General features: G+C 44.0%; 1 protein-coding gene across 3 annotated transcripts in view; it reads right to left on the bottom strand.

The window, feature by feature from the left end:
* LOC140427062 (gamma-aminobutyric acid receptor subunit gamma-2-like) overlaps positions 1-21,334 on the bottom strand; it is a 178,554-nt gene that overhangs the window by 19,733 nt on the left and 137,487 nt on the right. For all 3 annotated transcript variants that reach the window (XM_072512532.1, XM_072512531.1, XM_072512530.1), the window contains exon 8: positions 11,925-12,077. In XM_072512532.1, the coding sequence (XP_072368633.1) occupies positions 11,925-12,077 (153 nt within the window). The remainder of the gene's footprint in view (positions 1-11,924; positions 12,078-21,334) is intronic.

Genomic DNA, 21,334 nt, shown 5'->3' with positions numbered 1-21,334 from the left:
TCAGAGGAGGCAGCCCTTCAGAGTAGAGTGGGAGTCCCTCTGCTTGGATTGTAGAGCTGTGTGGCAATCTTTGATGCCCATGTCCCCCTCGTTGGAGGTTGTAATCTCCAGCAAAAATGAAGGTCGAGCCAGAAAAATATCCCTAATTTGGGGTTTTAATTATGTAAATTGGTTGCCTGCCTCTAGGGTGTGGGAACCAATCTGTATTCATCCCCAGCAGCAAGAGTGCACTGGGAACCTGATGCAGCTCCATACCTATTTTCTCCCCTCAAGCCTACCAACACAGGGCAAGGATGTATTCTGTCCAAACAGTTGGCTTCATCTCCTTTTTTTTTGCCAGATGAACGCATGGAGCTTCTCCATGGTGAAGGGTGTCATCGACTTTATGTGTGTCTCCTGTCAAGTTGACCTTTGTTTTTGAACTGACGCAATTCCATTCCCTCGATGTGCCACTGGAGTGCAAGAACGTGCAGCTGAATACCCATTGGTCTTTCAGCTGTCGGAATCCCTTCCTTCTGTGCCAGTCCTCTATGCTACATGACTCACTACAGCAAATCAAAGGCTGACTATTGTCGTGGATGGCAAGGTCTATCTTCTCATGTCACAACACATGACTCCGATCCAGGACCCATGAACATGTACACAGCAGACATACAATGAGAACAACGCTGCAACATACAACTTTATAAAGAGCACCATTAACATCCTCAAATAATGTTTCAGATGCTTGGACTGCTCAGGAGGAGCCCTGCACTACTTAGCGAGCAGGTATCAAGATTTGTGTTACTGCGCTGCTTGCTGCACAACTTTTCCCATATGAGGGAACAGCCCTTGTCATCACTTATCAATTGAGAAGCTGAAGAGCAGGACGATCAGGAGTGGGAGAGGAAATGGAAGAGGAGGAAATGTGACATGGAGTGGAGGAACATAAAGAGGAAGGGGAGGCTATCATGTAGATAGCTGCTTTCTGCTCCAGTTCTACTGTATCAAATAATTCGTAACCGATATCAGTATTGTTTACCACAGATCCATGGAGCCACTGCCACTCTCCCGTTTGACATCTCAGAAAACCTGCTGATCTGTTGGAGAACAGATTGGTGGACTGCTGTGGTGTTCTGGAAACCCCTTTGAACAGTGTTTCCACAACTGTGATAGCAGCAGTTAAATTTGCAAGGCAGCAAGCTTAGCTTCCACTGTAGCTCTCAAATCTTAGATACAAGCTGTTAATTAGAGCCATCAGCCTTCTTTGGTCTATCCAAGTCCTCAACTGGCTCCTCTGAGGCAGAACTCGTGTGACGTCACCTTTCAGGAAGCAAACATCTATGTTGTCCATTCCTCCACATTGGCTCCTGTGCTCATGCATGGTGTCTCACCAAATGCAGATCCCTCCCCTATCCTGGCCTCTTAACTACGCACGGCTCAGAGAGATAGTAAGATCGAATTACATTGTCTCTTTATCCTCATCACAAGGGAAAAGGGTTTGAGGGTTAAATTGTACCGAAGGGAGTTGAGAAATAAATAAATGTCTACTTACACCGTTCGCAGCTTGTGAGTCAGAAGAGATTACGGGGGGGGGGGGGGGGAGAACTGGAATGAAAGGAGGAAGAGTAGGTAGACAGAGACCTTCATCACCAATCACTGCCAGAGGCCAGAGATTCACTGATGGCCCTTCCCATAATCGCTAGCACTGTCTCTAGCATGGGGTTAGAATGTTAGGCACATTTGGCCCCCTCTCATTTTTCCCTGCTCATTCCTGTTACGTGCCATCTTTCCCTAAAAAGGGATATTGAGTGTATGCAATATGAGTGGTTTATATGGTTGCCATGGTTTTTCAATTTATTCTTTCATGTGATGTGGATACTTCGCTGGCAATGCCAGCATTTATTGCCCATCCCTAATATCCCTTGAACTGAGTAGCTTGCTCGGCCATTTCAGAGTCAACCATATTGCTCTGGTAGGCCAGACCAGAAAAGGACAACAGACTTCCTTCCCTAATCAGGTCAGCAATGTTCTTATTGAATGGGCGGAACAAACTTGTGGGGCCAAATGGCCTACTCCTACTTCATATTTTTGTCTGTAATTCCAGGTTTTGTTAAGCAAATTTACATTCCACCATCTACTGTGGTGGGGTATGAACCCATGTCCACAGAGCATTTGTCTGGGCCTCTGAATTAAAGGTCCAGTGGTGTTATCACTCCGCCACTACTTGAATAGCTGCCAGGATGCTGTGAGTTGCACTTGTTCGGTTTGCAGCAGTGCTAAGTGTGAGAGGGTGAGGTAAAGCAGATTAATGTTAGGACTGAATGCTGATTGAAAGAGATTGTTGGTAGGTGGGTGATGAGGGTGCAGTGAATTGTGCAGCAGATGAAGCTACAGGTACAGTGGGTAGGACGTGTGATTTGAAGATAAAATGATTCACCTTGACAACTTATGAGAGAATCGTAGAATCTACAGTGCAGAAAGAGGCCATTCCGCCCATCGAGTCTGCACCAGCCCTTGGAAAGAGCACCCTACTTAAGCCCATGCCTCCACCCTACCCCCGGAACCCAGTAACCCCACCTAACCTTTTTGGACACTAAGGGCAATTTATCATGGACAATCCACCTAACCTGCACATCTTTGGACTGTGGGAGGAAACCGGAGCACCCGGAGGAAACCCACGCAGACACGGAGAGAATGTGCAAACTCTGCACTGACAGTGACCCAAGCCGGGAATCGAACCTAGGACCCGGGAGCTGTGAAGCAACGGTGCTAACCACTGTGCTACGAGATTGTAAAACATTTTCCTATACTTCACCAATGTTTTCGGAGCATTGATCACTCCTAGCATTGATTTCATATGTCTTATGGGCCTCCTATCTCCTTTCGGATTCATGATCCCTCTTTTTCTTTCTACCTCTTCCACCGAGAGCTTAAGTGTATAATCTGAATATTTTGGAGATGGCTTTCTGACGATTTCAAATATTGTTCAAAGTATCACATGCCGTATTTCCTTTTGAAAAAACTCCCACCGCTTCTTACAGCTACAATATTTTAAGTGCTGCAGCCTGAATTGAAGGAATGCTCGCCACTCATTCTTCTTCCAATTAGACATGATTCCAAATCCCCTTTGGCTGCTCTCACTTTTGCTGTTAGTCCCATGTACAGGTTTCTTATGAGTCACCTATCTCTCCAGTGTACTGCAATGTCTTTCAGCACTGTCAAGAGTTTAATCCAGTCAAACTGATTGAATGCTTTTTCAAAATGTTGCAATTTAACAGAAATGAATCAGAGTCCCGTGTCAAGAACGTTTAGCACTGTGTTTCCCAGCATTCACAGCACCAAAAAAGACCAGGCAATCGAACGGGGCTCTGTTTCATTTCGGGGCCTCGCCGAGGCCAGGCTCAGTCCCATTTCCTGCACTAATGAGCTCCACTTGCCAGTGCAGGAAGAGATAGCACCCCAATCTTTAGACCCTCCACCAGGGTCTCTGAACATCTCCAACACCCGACCTCACATATAAGGCGTTCGTGGAGACCCCACACCCCAGCTCATAAGGGCAAGGCATCCCCTGGTCCGATCCCCAGCGTGGGCAAAATGTAACCCGGGTACTTAGGCACTGCCAGCCTGGAATTGTGGGCGGAATCCAGTTTGCGGCGTCTTGCGAGATCCCATTAGATCTCACGAGACCTCTCTCAGGAGATTTATCGCCTGCATTGCACCTGTGTGACATGGCCATTAGATCGCACACCAAAAAATTTCTAAGTGTCATTTTGGGCGAGTTTGGCAGGTGTTTTGCGTGTTTTTTTGGTTGAGATCCACACTGCTATTCAACCACACCGTACGGCTCATTTAAATATCTGGAATCGCGATCGCATCATCATTCGAGCTTCAGATGAATTTCACGAGACGTCTTCAGCTTCGTGAATCTATCAAGAAGCCACTCGTGAGATTTCACAGCCTCGCCGCATCACCAAGTGGGATGCGAATAGGCCTGTAAATCACACCCGTAATTCATGTCCAAATTCTAACCTGCATCCGTGGAATGTTGATTGCTTATCTTGTCCCTTTTCCTTTCTGCAATCCTAAGTAGTTATCTCTCATGTAGTTCTGAGCCTTCCAACCCACTCTCTTTGTTATAATTTGCAAAACAATCTTCGATGCGTGTACATAATTGTACAAAGCTCAGGAAATGGCCAGGTTTGGCTTCTGTCCTAGCATAAGTACTACTGTCTGCTTGAAGTCCTCTGGCCATTCTTGTGATAAGTGAACATCTTTGTACAACTTAGTGAACATCGATGTTACGTTCTTTTCTATATTTTCAATCAACTCTATAGGTATTTCATCTATCCCAGCTGTTTTTCCAGTTTTTATCTCATTTATTGCTGCTCTGATCTCACTTCTAATATTTTTGGTCCAATGATATCTATGTTAATGTTCCTCTGTTTCTTTGAGCTCAATCATTTCATGTTTTTCATTTTTTGCATATCATTCTTCAAATGCTGCTTGGATCTTTTTTTAAAATTTCATCAGAGTTTGTTAGTAAAATACCTGCCTTACTCTCTTCTGTTGTTGTTTTCAGTTCTTTATACTGAGTGCTTTGTTTCAGAATACATAAGGTCTACCTTTCCTAGTTCATCCAATTCTTTGAGAGATCACAACGCTCTTTTAACTGTTGTTCTCATGCATTTTCTGTTTCTCTTCTTAACACATTATTCCAGTGTCTGTATTTCAGCTTGCCTTCTTCAATATTGATATTCTTTCACTTTCTCCTTCCTTCCATCTTTTGCAACATCTTTTATAATCCATGATTTCTTGATGCATTTTCCCTTTAGAAAATCTTTTTATTGAACAAGGAGTTTGACAGGTGCATTGTTCGATAAGGGTGTTGTTCATCACCTGTCCTCTTCAATGTCAATTCAGAAGCATTAGTATAAGGAGCGTTTGAAGACACTGAATTTGGCATTAGGATTGGGGGACAAATGATAACATCAGTTAGTTTTGCAGATGACAAAGCACTTGTCGCAAGCACAGGAGAAGGAATACAAGAGCTAGTAGATCGACTAGCAGGCATGAACTTTGGAATTGAAAGTCAACATTAGCAAAATCAAAGCGATGCATATCTCACAATCACCAAGAAATATTCAGATATTCAGAGAAGGAAAACAACTGCTGCGAGAAATCAAATATTTAGGAAGGGTAATGTCTGCAGATGGAAGTCGCAACAAAGAAATAAGAACAAGGAGAGCCATGGGCAAGGCCTTATTTGGTAAGAAGAGACAGTTGCTAACCAGAAAGCCGAATAGACAGCTCAAGAAGTGACTTGTAAAGTGTTTGATTTGGACTGTTGCTTTGTATAGTTGTGAGACATGGACCTTAATGGAAGGAGTCGATCAACTTTCTTTGAAGTGTAGATGTGGGAGGAATAGAAAGGATCCACAAAATTATAAAATGCTGTAGAGATTTAATTAACAAAGAAATTTGTTGAACGTAATTCGGAACAAGTCGAGTGTCTTCGGCCACACCTGAAGACATTATGGTGGGAAGATTTCATGATTAAAAAGAGGAAGAGACTATCAATGTTGGATGGCTCAGAACTTGAAGGAAGTTTTGGTAAATCAAATGTTGGCACAGGATAGAGGGACATGGAAAGACTACCAAGAGCCAAAGACCTGCCTTCAGTTAGAGCATACATAATGATGATGATGTGCTACTCGCTCTCAAGCCCTCTGCTGATGCACGCAGCCAATAAACAGTAGTGTTGGCTACACACCGAAGACCAAGAGGCATCAATTTAACATGTCGCCTGCATTGCTTAGTCATGTAGTCTGAAGGACACAGTCATTTCCAAGAGTCAGCCAATTTCTCCTCCATTGAATGTGGATTTGATTCCTTAATGCCCCATTTGTAAGTGGTGGGATGTGACTTTGTGCCCTTAACATCCCACATCATAACATTTCCACTCTGTGTCACTACAGGATTGCCCTGAGCTGGAACAAGGTTGAGAATGAAAACGTAGCACTGCGGCACGTTCTGAAACTGAGCTTTCTACTTGATGATCACATATATTTGTAACTTAAAAAACAAGTATTTTGACAGTTTAACAAATAATATAGCAAATGGCAATATAGGAGGGGCTTCAGATTCCTGGAATTTGTGATCAGTTCTGGGGCAGGAATGACCTGCTCAAGGCAGAGGCAGGTTGGTTGCCCCTCAACAGAGTTGGGACTAATGCCCTTCGGGAGTGGTAAACTAGTATAGAGGAGGATTTAAACATATTCGGCCAGTGAATAAGCAGTACGATGAAATGTTTTAGAGGAGAAAACCGTACACACGGGACTGGTAGACATGAAGGGCAAATGGAATGGTTCAGAAATAAGAAGGATCAGGAAGCAGGCAGACGTGAGGAGTCCTGTATGGGTTTGGAGTGCATAAATGCAAGTAGCATGGTAAAGCAGGCTGGTGAGCTGAAGGCAGAATTCACTACATGGGATCATGAAATAGTGGCAAAAATAGAGATTTCGCTCAAAGACAGGGAGGATTGGCAGCTTAATACTCCCGACTGATAACTATCCAGGGAATTTGAAAGAAAAAATGAAGGGGGCAGCAGTATTGATCAAAGAAACCATTACAGCACTGGAAAGTGATGATGTAGTTGAGAGATTCCCCACAGAATGTTTCTTAGTGGCGGAAAAGGGCCCGGCATTGGCCGGCAACGGGACCTTCTGGTCCCGCCACAGTCAATGGGATTTCCCACTAAATCCACTAATTGATGGTGATTGACAGATAAAGATGAAATTATCTCAACAGGGGTATGCGATGAACTTAAAAAAGCTACTAAAGAATTAACAGTCATTGATGTAGATACCGAACAAAAGTTTGTTTGCTTTTATAATAGATTAGCCACTTGAGGAGATTTAAAAACTTTGATTGGAATTTATGAATGGAAATGTTTTCACGGTCAAGTGTGTAAGATTGTATTAGATTGTTAGAAATTTTTTTTTTTCATCCCTACAGACTTCTGGATTGATGAATTATAAGTAAGTGGATATGGAGATAGCATGGAGATTATTTAGAGCCATCTAGGGGTGGGTAAGAGGCAATTGGAGGGGGGGGGGGGTAAGCGCTAGGGAAGCTAACATCATTTAAAATAGGAACAATGTCCAAGAGAACTGAGATGGGCCTTCTAACCAGCCCATCTTGGCACTCACCTGCCGCTATGGTGCTTACGTTTGCTTCCCAGGTCAGTGGGCCCAACTCTATTTCACACCTGCCACCACCGCGTCCTAACCTCCCTACACCCCATGCCCCTCTCCCCAACTCCACCAGAATGAAAACTGCGTTTTCAGGGTACTTTAACCAAGGCAAAGCGAGCTACCTACCTCAGTTGCGGAAATCAGGCACATAGAGTACAAAAGCAATGAAGTTAAACCAAACTTTTATACAGCACAGGCTTGGATTCAGCTGGAGTGTTGTGTTCAATTCTGGGCACCACATTATAGGAACGATGCCCGGGTTTTAGAGAAGATACAGAAGAGATTTACTAGCATGGTTCCAGTCATAAGGGACTTCAATTATGTGGATGGACAGGGGATGTTGGATTTGTTCTCCTTTGAGTAGAAAACGTTAAGGTGAGATTTGATGGAGTCATTCAAAATCATGAGTAGTCCTATTGGAGTAAATAAGGAGAATCTGTTTTCAGCGGTAGAAGCGATAACTAGAGAACACAGATTTCAAGTGATGGACAAAATAACTAGACGCAATATGAAGTATTTTATCAGTCACAAGCTAATGTGATCTTGAATATAGTGCATGAAACGGTGGTGGAATCAACTTTACAAAGGGAACTGATAAATATTTGAAGGGAAAAAGATTACTGGGCCATGTGGACGGAGTTGGAAAATAAGACTAATTGGATAGTTGGTTGGCCTCCTGTGCTGCATCATTCTATTAAATCTTTTCTTTTAATGAGCTGTCATCACTAATGTTGAATATTATTTTCAAATGATTTGCATTAACTGCTGTCTCAGGAAGATTAATTATATACCTATTATAATAGATGTTTGTGCTTTTTGGTTCGGTAGCTAAATATATTACCCTTCTCTTCCCTGGCAATTGCTCATGAAATTAAGTTCAATGTCCTCATTAGATCCTGGAACTGTAAAACTAAAATATTTGACTAATTATTGCAGTCAAATTCACAGTATGATTCTGGAAAAATTGGACAGGTAAAGTTTTAGTTGCAGCGTGTAATTATGGCACAAGCAATGTCTTCTGAAAAGATAGCACTGACTTTTATTTACACAACTGTTTTCTGACTTATGTGCTGAGTGGCAAATCAATGAGCCTAAATGTCTGGCAAAAAACTTACCAGCATAGGGAGACGTAACAATCTGTATCCAACTTTAAAAGCTAAAGTCTGTCTTTATTAGGTCCCATAGGATTAAAACTGAAATCAGATTGCCCTGCACTTGAGTTCTGCACATCTCAGAAACTTTCCCTTTCAGCTCTTATGTATAGGATAAATGCTGGTGGTCCTGCTGGATTTAACATTCATCCCATGTACACAGCTGGCCAACAACACATGGTAACAAAGTCCTGAGTGTGTTATGACATTCATTCTGTTCAATGGATAAACATTAGATCCAGAGGGACTTTAACCTTTCTCACTGCTTTCTAAAATATATCTATGTTCTGGGAATTATACGCTACGTTGTGAAGAATTGCGTACAGTTGAAGTCGGAAACACTTAACCGATGGTCTGGCTACACACGATCCGTAATAAGGGAGTACAGGCAGAAAGGTCATGGTTGAAGCAACACAGGATGGTGATGCTCTGCCAAGGTACGAGACTGGATTAATTTGTGGGGACTGTCAGTCAGTTTACAATAGGCCTGTGGATGCATCTGGGTATAAATATAGATTCAGCCTTGGCATCATCTCTGAGGCAGGCTGTGGACTCCAGTTCCAGTCGAAAAGACTGGCACAAAATCTAGGACAGAAATTCAGTGGATTACTGAGGGAGCACAGCACCGTTAGAGGTGTCATGTCAAAGCAGCCTGTCCTTTCAGGTGGTTGGAAGAGATCCTACTGTTTTATTTGAAGAAGAACAGGGGAGATTTCCTTGTATCCAGGGTGAAATTTATTCTGAACCACGGCCTAGAACAGATACTCGGGTAATTTACTTCATTGCCGTGTGAGAATTAGTTGGCATGTTTCCAAATACAACAATGAATACAATTAGAAAGTACTCCATTGGCTGTGAACTGTTTCAAGTGTTTAGAAGTTGTGTGAAAGGTGCTTTGTAAATGCAAGTCCTTCTTTCTTCATGTGGGAATAATATAATAATGATTTCTCTAGGCAAAAATCACACCAAAAGACCTCCACAACATACAATAAACAAACAATAATACTGCTCGTAATAAAAATATTGGGCAGGAATTTCCTCCCCCTCGGCGACATGTTCTGCAGTGGCGGAGGGCGACTTGCCATTGGCTGGTGGCAGGATCTTCTGGACCCACTGTTGTCAACAGGGTTTCTTGTTGAATGCTACCCTTGCCACTGTGAAACCCACGGCGGGGCTGCACCACTGGTGGGACCATAAGATCCCCCCAGCGTGAGTAGCCAGAAAATCCCGCCCAATGTCTATAATGATAATTTTTGGCATGTTAATGCTCCAGAGACCGAAGGTTGAGGCTGCAATATCTTGTTTCGGCATGAGGCTGCTTAGACACTTGATAGACAAGAATCAGAGAAAATCATGGGCGGGATTCTCCCCGACCCAGCGGGGCGTGGTTCCCGGCGTGATGGAGTGGCGGGAACCACTCCGGCGTCGGGCCGCCCCAATGGTGCGGACGTCTCCGCACCTTTAGGGGCCAAGCCCTCACCTTGAAGGCCTTTGGCGCCACGCCAGACAGGGCCGAAAGGACTTCACCGGCCTGCATAAGTCCACACATGCGCGGGAGCGTCAGTGGCTGCTGACGTCATCCCCGCGCATGCGCAGGGGAGGAGGTCTCTTCTGCCTCCGCCATGGTGAAGACCATGGCGAAGGCGGAAGAAAAAGAGTGCCCCCACGGCACAGGCCCGCCCGCGGATCGGTGGACCCCGGTCGTGGACCAGGCCAGCGTGGGGGCACGCCCCGGGGCCAGATCACCCCGCGCCCCCTCCAGAAACCCGGAGCCCGCTCGCGCCGCCTGCTCCCGCCGGTAAGGTAGGTGGTTTAATCCACGCCGGCGGGAGAGGGTTGACAGCGGCGGGACTTCGGGCCGTAGAATTGCGGGCCGGAGAATCGCCGGGGGTGGGCCCGCCGACCAGTGCGGCGCGATTCCTGCCCCTGCCGAATCTCTGGTTGTGGAGAATTCGGGACACGGCGGGGGCGGGATTCATGCCAGCCACTGGCGATTCTCAATCCCGCCTCATGTAACTATCACAAGTTAGACTAATGTGGTATCAAATTGTACTACCCAATTTAATACTGAAAAATACACTTCCGTTCCATTATTAATTTACAACAATGGGTGATCTTCAGCGGTTGAATGGGTTTTTGGAAGAGTTCAGAACTGTCTTTCTGGCTATATTATTTTTGTATATTATGTATAAACTTTCAGTTATGAATTTATTAACTGGGACTGTTGATGCTCACTAATACCAGTACCAAATGGGCTATAAACAAAAAGAAAATTAAGTAATTAAGTAATTAATGTTAAATTAATATTCTGGATTTTTGATCAATTGAGGATTATGAAAAAAAATGAGTTTTCCATTACGTGGTTAATTGCCTACTTCATAAAATTTAAATTGTATATGGTCTTTGAATAGAATGGATTTGATGGACTGAAGGACATTTTAGCACAATTTACTGTGCTCTGCAAAATATTTCATAAACTCCACTGTATACATAAATAAAGAAAACAAATGCCAAGGAATGATTTCCAGATCATAAGACAATCTCCAGCTTTCACTCAAAAATCAAATGCCCGTGCGGACAAAATTACATGCTAAACGTTTGACTGAAATCTTAATTAACTAGATTTAAACAGTCATTGACATTATCCATTCGCCAATCAACACATAAGATACCTTTTTTCACCACACGAAAACATACAGAATTTCCATTTCCCCGTTTGCATATTGTAGAAGAAAAAATGTGACCGGTTTCACACATATCATTGTATTTTACTCAGTAATAACACAGTGGCCGATATGACTCAACAGGTTGCAGGAGACAAGAGCAAGGGGTAAACCAACGTGGTTTTAAAATAATTTTAACTTAGCTGTTAAACTTACAGAGAGGGAGAATTTAGTTCACGTATAGCACTTTCTATTCTTCTATGGGATGTAGGTGTCACTGCTGAGGCCAGCCTTTGTTGCCCATTTGTTGAACTGAGTGGCTTGTTAAGCCAGAGGCCGGTTAAGAGTCAACCACACTGCTGTGGCCAGACCAGGTAAAGCAGCAGATTTCCTTCCCCAAAGGACATTCGTGAACCAGATGGGTTTTTACAACTGTTTCAACGATCATCATGACTGAGTTTTCAATTCCAGATTTGATTAATTGAATTTACATTCCATAAGCTGCTCCAGTAGGATTTGAACCTATGTCCCCAGAACATTAGCCTGGGCCTTTGGATTACTAGTCCAGTGACATCACCACTGCAACACCATCTCCCCCTTGGCAACACAATATGTACTTAAGTCAAAACCCTGGGGCAGACAGAGTCATGGGTCATGGTCTGTATGGTCGCTTGGTGACTTTCATTGATATTATTGAAGAGGACTGAGGAGATATCAATCTGTAGTGCTGCCTGCCCACTCAGACGAGATATAAGTCTGTGTAGTGCGAAATGGTGCTCTGCAAAGTAATGTCTCGCCCAGCATATTTAAAAAACAAGGGATACAAATTGTTATTGTTAAATCATAAAACTAAACAGTTGTTGGGATGTTATTACCTAATGATGTTCTAGCTGGTACTGCATCCTTGTTGATCCAAAATGATACCCAGGATAATACAACAGTCAATGTGCAAGGGATGTAGGTCTGAATGGTGAAGTAGCCCATTCGTCTGCTGAGATCGAAATACACGGACATTACAACGTACTCTCCTACAAAAAAATGAAAGTGGCAAATCAGTCCTTCACACTTAGTAAGACAACATTAGTCAAGATTTTGTGGCCAGTGGAGAATGAACAATGCCAGCCACTGATCACATACAGCTATTCATATGCTTCAAATGGGCTTTGTTGCAGCAACCTAAGGTAATTTGAAAACCATTTCAGTGTGGCACCCATGACGTGAGATGTTGGACCTCTAAGAGCAAGGTAACAAAAGCATACCTCTTCCACCTATCAGACTGAAAAATCCTCACTGTGCCATGCAGTCCAAGCATAAGTCATCAATGTAATCATATAGAGAAAGTAGAAAAAAATACAATGGAACGATGGAATTAGAAGAGAGAGATTCAAAAGACACAGGCAGGATTTTTCAGATGGTGTGGTTATCCAGCCTGCCTACAAACAGTCCCAAAATCAAAGTCCCAGAGTCCAGGACGAGATAAGGTGCAGGTGGTCTCACGTAGGTTAAGGAGGTCAGGCCCAGAGAGGTTTGGAGCTAGGGGTGGGGGTCTTTATGAAGGAGTCAGATGTGAGGGAGTGTCCATAGGGGACAGACCTTGTGGTGTGGAATGGAGGCCATTGAGGGAGGCCAGAGTATAATGACTTGCCTGGTTTTCCTCCTGCTTTTATAATCTTTATTATTATTACAAGTAGGCTTACATTAACACTGCGATGAAGCTACTGTGAAATTCCCCTAGTCGCCACACTACGGCGTCTGTTCGGGTACACTGAGGGAGAATTCAGAATGTCCAATACACCTAATGAGCACATCTCTCAGGACTTGTAGGAGGAAACTGGAGCGCCCGGAGGAAACCCACACAGACACTGGGAGAACTTACAGACTCCGCACACACAGGGATCCAAGCTGGGAATTGAACCGGGTCTCTGGCACTGTGAAGCAACAGTGCTCACCACTATGCTACCGTGCAGCCCTGCACCTGAACTCCTCCCATTAGCCTCAAAATTGAAGGCGGATAGTAAGTGACCTTTTAGTATTCATTAATTTCCCCCTTAAGGGCCACAATTGGAGCAAGGATGGGGCAGGCCTACTATAAACTTGTGGACATATTGGGGTGGATAGGAGGGCAGTGGAGAGGCCATCTCGGAAGTCTACGGGCCACCTTGCCTTTACATCTGCAAGCTGTGGAACTGTAAATTCTGCCCTTATAGTCAATTAAAAAAATACTTTAATTTCATGTTTAAAAATCTCCAGCAATAATTAAAATTTGAAAAATGAGACTCCACATTCGTAAAAGTATATTTTCAGTGTTAGAGATTGTTTTATTATAATTAAAACATAATTCACACCACTAAATATCCACTTCTGAATGCACAAACCCTAGCTTATCCTGGTGTGTTCAGTGGGTAACTGGTGGGTAGGTACCACAATCTTTTGTGTCCTTTAATACGGAATCTCTCGACAAAGTATTGGTGGAGCGAAGCTTGAGGAACAGCAGTAATCACAGAATCTTAACAGTGCAGAAGGAGGCCATTTGACCCATCAGGGATGCACTGGCTCTCTGAAAAAAACATTCTGCCTACTCCCATTCCCCTACCCTGGGCGAAATTCTCCGGAAAAGGCGCGATGTCCGCCGACTGGCACCCAAAACGGCGCAAATCAGACGGGCATCGCGCTGCCCCAAAGGTGCGGAATGCTCCGCATCTTTGGGGGCCGAGCCCCAACATTGAGGGGCTAGGTCGGCGCCGGACGAATTTCCGCCCCGCCGGCTGGCGGAAAAGGCCTTGGTGGCCCGCCAGCTGGCACGGAAATGACATGTCCGGGCGGCGCATGCGTGGGAGCGTCAGCGGCCGCTGACAGCATTCCCGCGCATGCGCAGTGGAGGGAGTCTCTTCTGCCTCCGCCATGGTGGAGACCGTGGCGGAGGCGGAAGGGAAAGAGTGCCCCCACGGCACAGGCCCGCCCGCGGATCGGTGGGCCCCGATCGCGGGCCAGGCCACCATGGGGGCACCCCCCGGGGCCAGATCGCCCCGCGCCCCCCCCAGGTCCCCGGAGCCCGCCCGCGCGGCCTTGTCCCACCGGTAAGGTAGGTGGTTTAATTTACGACGGTGGGACAGGCATTTTAGCGGCGGGACTTCGGCCCACCCGGGCCGGAGAATCGAGCGGGGGGGCTCGCCAACCGGCGCGGCGCAATTCCCGCCCCCGCCGAATCTCTGGTGCCGGAGACTTCGGCAACTGGCGGGGGCGGGATTCACGCCAGCCCCCGGCGATTCTCCGACCCGGCGGGGGGGGGGGGTCGGAGAATCTCGCCCCTTATTCCTGTAACCTTGCAAATTCTTTCTTTTGCAATCCAATTTCCATTCGCCTACTTCAATAAAACCTGCCTCTACCACCCTTTCAGCACGTCCATTCCAGACTCAAACTACTCTCTGGGTGAATAAACAAATCCTCACATCACTTTTATTCCTTTTATGAATAATTTTGAATCTGTGCCCTTTAGTTCTTGGTGCTCTCTTGAGTAGAATCAGTTTTGCACTAATTACCCTGCCCACATCTCTCAGGATCTTGAATACCTCTATCAAGTCTCCTCTCAGCCATCTTTAATGCAAGGAAAACAGTTTCAACCTCTCCAGCCTTTATCTTTACCACCAGAAACATTCTTGTGAATCACATCCTTCCGCAAGTATGGCGTTCGGAACTGAATGCAGGAGTCTCGATGAGACCTAACTAGTGTCTTATACAAGTTCAACATGACCTCCTTACTTGTGTACTCAATACTCCCATTAAAACAACCTAGGTACTAGGTATTAACTTCTCTCCACATGCCCTGCCATCTTCAATGACTTATGTCCCGCTGTTCTTGCACCTCCTTTAGAATCTCCCCCATACTCACACTCCACATTCTTCCTGCCAAAATGAATCAAGTTACACTTCAATCTGCCACTTGCCTGCCTAACCCACCAACATGGCTTTGCCCTTTTGAAGGTCTGACTTTCCTCATCACAGTTGACAATGGTTCCAATCTTTGTACCATTTGAATTTTGAAATCACGTCCTGAACAGGTCATCAATATCCACCATGAAGAGTCAGGATCCCAACACTGACCCCTGGGAGAACTCCACTACAAACCTTCCTCCAGTCTGAAAAACAACCATTTATCACTGCTCTCTGTTTCCTGTCACTCAGCCAGCTTCTTATCTTATCTCTTATATTCCATGAGCCAGAATTTTATTTTATTCACAAGTCAGTTGTGTGGCACTGTATCAAACACCTTTCGAAAATCCATATGCACCAACATCAACAGTGTTGCCTTTATCAACCTTTTTTGCTACCTCCTCAAAAAACTTCAGCAGGTTACTTTAACATGATTCTCCCTTAATTAATTCATGTTGGCTTTCCTTAATTATCCTGCACTTGTCTAAGTGATTATTGATTTTCACCCAAACTGTAGTTTCCAGAGGTTTCCCTACCACTGAAGTCAAACTGATTGGTCTGTAATTGCCGGTTTTATCCTTTCACCCAGTTTTGTACAAGGGTGCAACATTCACACTTCTCTAGTCTTCTGGCATAACTCTGTGTTTTAGGAAGACTGGAAGATTATCACTAATCCCTCTGCAATTTCCAGTCTCGCTTCACTTAGTATGCTTGGATGTACCTGGCATTTTAGGGAGATATTAGGAACTTGGGTCGAGAAATGGGGTCCAAGATGTAGCAGGCAATTTAGGGGTTAAAAAGACTGTTAGCAGCAGACTCAGTGATTCACCCACACCTGGCTGAGTCACATGGTCATACTCAGACATAAACTCGTTTTGGAATGCATAAGTTGTCACCCGAGATCCATTGTCTTTCAGGATATTCCTGCATGACCCAGACATTATCCTATTACAGATGCTAATGACCCATTTGTCTGTCAATGGAAGGTTATGAATGGCATAGGTCTGGTCTTTTGTATAAATAGGAGTGGGCAATCAAGCAACCCAATTACAGTTAATAAGTTCCTGTCTGGACATTCCAGAGGAGGATCTTTGATTGAAGGGCCGGGTGGAGCTGAGAGAGAGAGAGAGAGAGATAATGAATTTGGAACGGTAAAGGAAAAAGGATGTAAGTAATCACTGGCGAAATCATGAAAAAAACACAGAGAAAAGGCTTTGGCAAAGGGTTCTGAATAAATCTCCTTAATAGAAGAAATATTGCTTCCTCAATGCAGATGTTGCCTTTGCCTTTATGTGTAACTGGAATGAGAGCTGTATTTTCATGCAAAGTGTTGTTTGATGGGAACTAGTGTTACGGTTAAGAAACTGCAAGTAATCTGTTAAGGTTAGAACTGTGAATTAAAAGTTTAAATATTGTTTTATTTTGCTTTAATAAAGTTTGTTTATAAAATAACCAAGCCCTATTTCTTACATTATCACTCCAGGAAGAAATCAATCTTTCTGCACAGTCTTACAACTTAAAAAAGTTACGTGTCTGGTTCAATCTCTTAGCCAATGTTGAGGTCTGACCAGGCGTCCATAACAGTACCTCATCCGGTCCTGGTACCTTATCAATTTCAAGATAGCCTTTCTACCTCCTCCTCCTTCTCAATTGTAAATTATTCAAGCGTACCAGTTACCTCCTCTCTCACCTCGGCCTGAGGAGCATCTTCTTCCTTTGTAAAGACAGATGCAAACTACTTGTTTAATCCCTCTGCTATTTCTCTTGCCTCCACATATAAGTCCCCCTTTCTCTCCCTAAATGGCCCTACTCTTTATTTAATCATCCTTTTATTATTTATATGCTGATAAAAGATGTTGGGATTTCCTTTTATGTTAGCTGCCAGTCTCTTTTCATGCTCTCTCCTTGCTTTTCTCATTAGTTTTTCCACTTCCACTCCGGTCCTTCTACATTCAACCTGATTCTCCATTATATTTTCTACCTAATATCTGTTATGCTCACTTCTTCCTTTTCATATTCAGCACTATTCCCCCTAATCCAGGGCACCTGAATCTATTTGTCCCACCTTTGCCCTTCATGGGAATATACCTTGACATTGCCTGCAATACGTATGATTTGATGCTGGCTCATTGCTCAGCCAGCGTCTTTTTGGCCAACATTTAATTCCAACTCACCCGAATGAGATGCATTCTCATCCCATCTAAGTTAGCTTTCCCCCAATTAATTATCCTTGCTCTGAACTGCTCCTTGTCCTTTTCCGTGGCCAACCCAAACTGATCATAAAATGGTCACTGTCCCCTAAATGCTCCCATTGATATTTGATCCACTTGGCCAACTCATCCCCCAGAGCCAGGTCTAACAGTGCCTGTCGTCTTCTTGTCTGGAAACATACTGCTGCATAACATTATCTTGAAACAATTCCAGAAACACCCGCCCCTCTTGTCCCTTTGCACTATTCCTATCCCAGTCTAATTTGGATAATTGAAGTCCCCCATTATAATTACTCTTTAATTCTTGCACCTCTCTGTAATTCCTTTCTAAAATTGTTTCTCTACATTCCTTCCACTAGTTGGTGGTCTATATACTACACCGATTCATGTTATTGCACCTTTTTAATTCCTTACCTCTAGTCAGAGAGATTCCATCCTTGACCTCTCTGGAACATTCTCTCTCCCCAGTACAATAATGCCATCTTCAATCAATACTGCCACTCTCCCCATTGTACCCAGGAATATTTAACGCTTCTTTGAGCCAGGTCTCTGTTATAGCAATAATATCATAATTCCATTTGTCAACCTGTGCCGATAGTTCACCAATTATATTCCACATGCACATTAACTGTGATTTAGGCTTTTTTTACTTTCCCCTGTACTCTGACCCCATCTTATGATTTATTATTGCCTAATTTAATTCTCTCAAACACTCCATGTATTCCATTTATCTTGACACAACTCACTGTTATATTTTTCTTATTAGTTAATACATGTGTGTATGTGTATCTCAATCTTTTATATTCAACCTGATTCACAATTGTATAATCCCCTGACATGCATCATATGCACCATTTTCCTGTTTCATCTTATTCTATATCTTTCACTATTCCGGGGGCTCCAGATTTGTTTATCCTACCATTCCCCCTTTGAGAATGTACGTTGACTGTGGCTGAACTATCTCCTCTTTAAAGGGAACCCATTGTTCCGTTACAGCTTTGTTTAGCCACGTTTAATTTCAATTTACTTAGGTAGATCCTTTCTCACTCCACTGAAATTGCTAATCCCCCCAAAAATGATTTTTTAAACCTGGGATTGCTCCTTGTCCTTTGCCATTGCTATCTTAAACCAAATGATATTATGATCACCACCTCCCAAACGTTCCCCTACTGACACTTGATTAACTGGACCCACCTCATTCCCCAGAACCAGAAATGCTTTCCTCCTCATTAGACTGAAAATATCTTGATGTTGAAAATTCTCCTCGACACACTTGAGAAATCATGGCACCCACCCCCTAAGCTATTACTATCCCAGTCTATATGAAGTTAACTAAAGCTCGCCATTATACCTACCTCAGAATGATTGCATGTTTCTAGAATTTCCTTGCAAGTTTGGTCCTTATAGTGAACAAAAGCAGATTATATTTAAATATAAGCTCTATAGGTTGAAACATGTTTGTCCACTTAATGACACTAAACAGGTTGGCAACCGGTATGAGTGAGTTAGTTTGAAGGAAGGTAGCAATTAGCATCAGTGACCTGATTTAAGGGGAAAAAATTAGCTTGAATTTTCAATTCTTCCAATGACCAGTGACTCGCGCTGATGGTCCATTTGCAGAGAAGCCAGGTAGTGACAAGACCAGGCTTGGCTTTGAGTCCCCATTTTCAGTCAAAAACCCCATTTATGGTCACGCCTCACACATGAGGCACAAGAATGTGACCAAAACCCACAGAAACCATTACCTTGTGCATCATTAATGGTTTCTGGAGAGGTGGGTAGGTAACGAGAACTGGCAGAAAAAAACAAAGTGGCAATTGAAAATAAACAGCATCAAATGCTGAGAGGTATAGATAATTCAAACACCAAAGCAAGAGACTCGTATAAAATTAACAATCTTACAATTTTGAAACATGACGCGAGAGATTAGAAGACACTTTCTTGAGGAATGATTATGTGGAATAGGCTGTCTTCGAAAATAGTTAATGCTATTTCGAGAAAAGCTCAGAATGGAGTTATGTAAGTGTCTGATTAGAAATAGAATTGAAGATTATATGAACAAGCTTAAGCAAATAACATTGGAGCTCCTGAACTATTACAGCTTGGGGGCTGCTGACAATGTCACTGGGTGATTTTTAGAAACAAACCATCCAGGCTGTACAACAGGGATGTAAAGATCAATATACTGGACTTCAGTTTAATTGCCTTTGTGCGAACCGGGAGAAAAAAATAGCAATCCTTAGCCAAAAAAGATTAAATATGAAAAGGCTACATTTGGATACATGGCAGGAATGAGTTTTCTGGAATAAATCCCCTTTCTTCTGTGTTTTCTTATGTTCTCAAAGCCAACATGATATACAGTATGGTAAAGAATTTGCTGCAAAGTAAATCGTAAGTACACAGCTTATGTGTGGTGGCACAGTGAGGCATAACGGTGGCACAGTGGGATGGCTCGGTGGCACAGTGGTTAGCCCTGCTGCCTCACAGTGCCTGGGACCCGGGTTCAAATCCCACCTTGGATGACTGTCGACTCTCTGGTGTGGAGTTTGCACTTTCTCCCCGTGTCTGCGTGGGGTCCCTCAGGCTGCTCCTGTTTCCTCCCACAGTCCAAAGATGATAGGTGGATTGGACATGCTAAATTGCCCCTCAGTGTCCAAGGATGTGCAGGTTATGTGAGGTTCCGGAGATAGGCGGGATGTGGGCCTAGTTAAGGTGCTCTTTCAAAGTGTCGGTGCAGACTAAATGGGCTGAATGGCCTCCTTCTGCATTGTAGGGATTCTATGATACAAACCCAGGAGCTGAATATCATTGCACCTATTTTTTGGGTGTAAAACAGGAGCTACAGGTGAGCAATTTCAGGAACCACAATACTGCGGCTCAAGAGCTTGTGAAAAACCTTTGACTTGATACTGGATCAAGTCACCTTTTTTTCAGGGATCAGAGACCACCGAGTAAAATTAGACTCTCTGCATATGCCAAAAAAGTGCCGAATATTTACTTTTGGCTCCATAAAAGCAATTTTCTGCCCTGAACACAGCAGATGCAAGTCTGTTTTATTAACGCTTTCCTGGTCTTGGGTACGGCATAAATGGCTGTCACCAACTATATTGGTTCAACTTTAAAAACAAATTTTGATATGCAACCAAAAGGAATAGGACCATTGAAGGGCTCATATGGCACTTTGTTCTGTTCCATTCGAGAAAGCCAGGGGGTGAAGAATAGAACTAGCACCTAATCTTTACAAACTTTAGAAGCCACTAAATTACAGAGGTACAGGGTACGATCTACCGGCACTCGTGGGGGTCTCTCGGGAATAGGAGGCCCCAGGTGCATGACCTCTGGGCAGGGTGGCACCCTGGCAGTGTCACTTATGTCCAAGCCTGGCACTGCCATGGTGCCCAGGTGGCACTGCCAGCTGGCAGGGACCTTGCCAGGCTGGCATTTTTCCAGTGCTGTGGATTGGGCCCGGGGGTGCCGTGGGGTGCAGGGAGGGCCCGTGAGGACGTCCTTATAGGTGAGTTGGGAGTTTGGAGGTCAGGTTTGGGGGTCGAGAGATTGGGCGGTTCGATATTTTCCTGCACTGAGGAGTTTCAGCGAGCCACGCTCCTCAATGCAGGAAATGGGACAAAGTCCGGCCTCATTGGGGAGTTCCCCATTGAGGCTGCAAATATAACCAGAATTCCGGTAGATAGCATGGTTTTTCTCGCCACTGTCAGTGCCAGGAAATGCCCGGAAAAATGCATTTGTTGCAGGTCTCTGTTCCATTTGGTTAGATTGGGTTAGATTGCGCCCACAGGTTATAAACATATACCTTTAAACCTAAGAATGTACAGGTTTAGTCAGCTCCTAGAAGCACAACAGAATCATCAGTTAATGCCCAGCACCTAAAGATAATTAAATACTCACATAACATACAATTAACCCCCTTCTACTATTCTTTTCCTTCCCAGGACTGAGCTGAAATGGAATTTTTGGGTGGCACGGTGGCACAGTGGTTAGCACTGCTGCCTCACAACGCCAGGGACTCAGGTTCAATCCGGCCTCGGGTGACTGACTGAGGGAGCTGAAGATCTGTAAAAAATAAATTGCGATGGAAAATGCTGCAAAGAATGTCTAGGCCGCACATTCAAACATAAACCTCAGTT

Source organism: Scyliorhinus torazame, chromosome 7 (genome assembly GCF_047496885.1).
Source record: "Scyliorhinus torazame isolate Kashiwa2021f chromosome 7, sScyTor2.1, whole genome shotgun sequence".
NCBI classification, from domain to species: Eukaryota; Metazoa; Chordata; class Chondrichthyes; order Carcharhiniformes; family Scyliorhinidae; genus Scyliorhinus; species Scyliorhinus torazame.
Note: the sequence above shows the minus strand (reverse complement) of the source record. Positions and strands in the feature narration are given on the sequence as shown.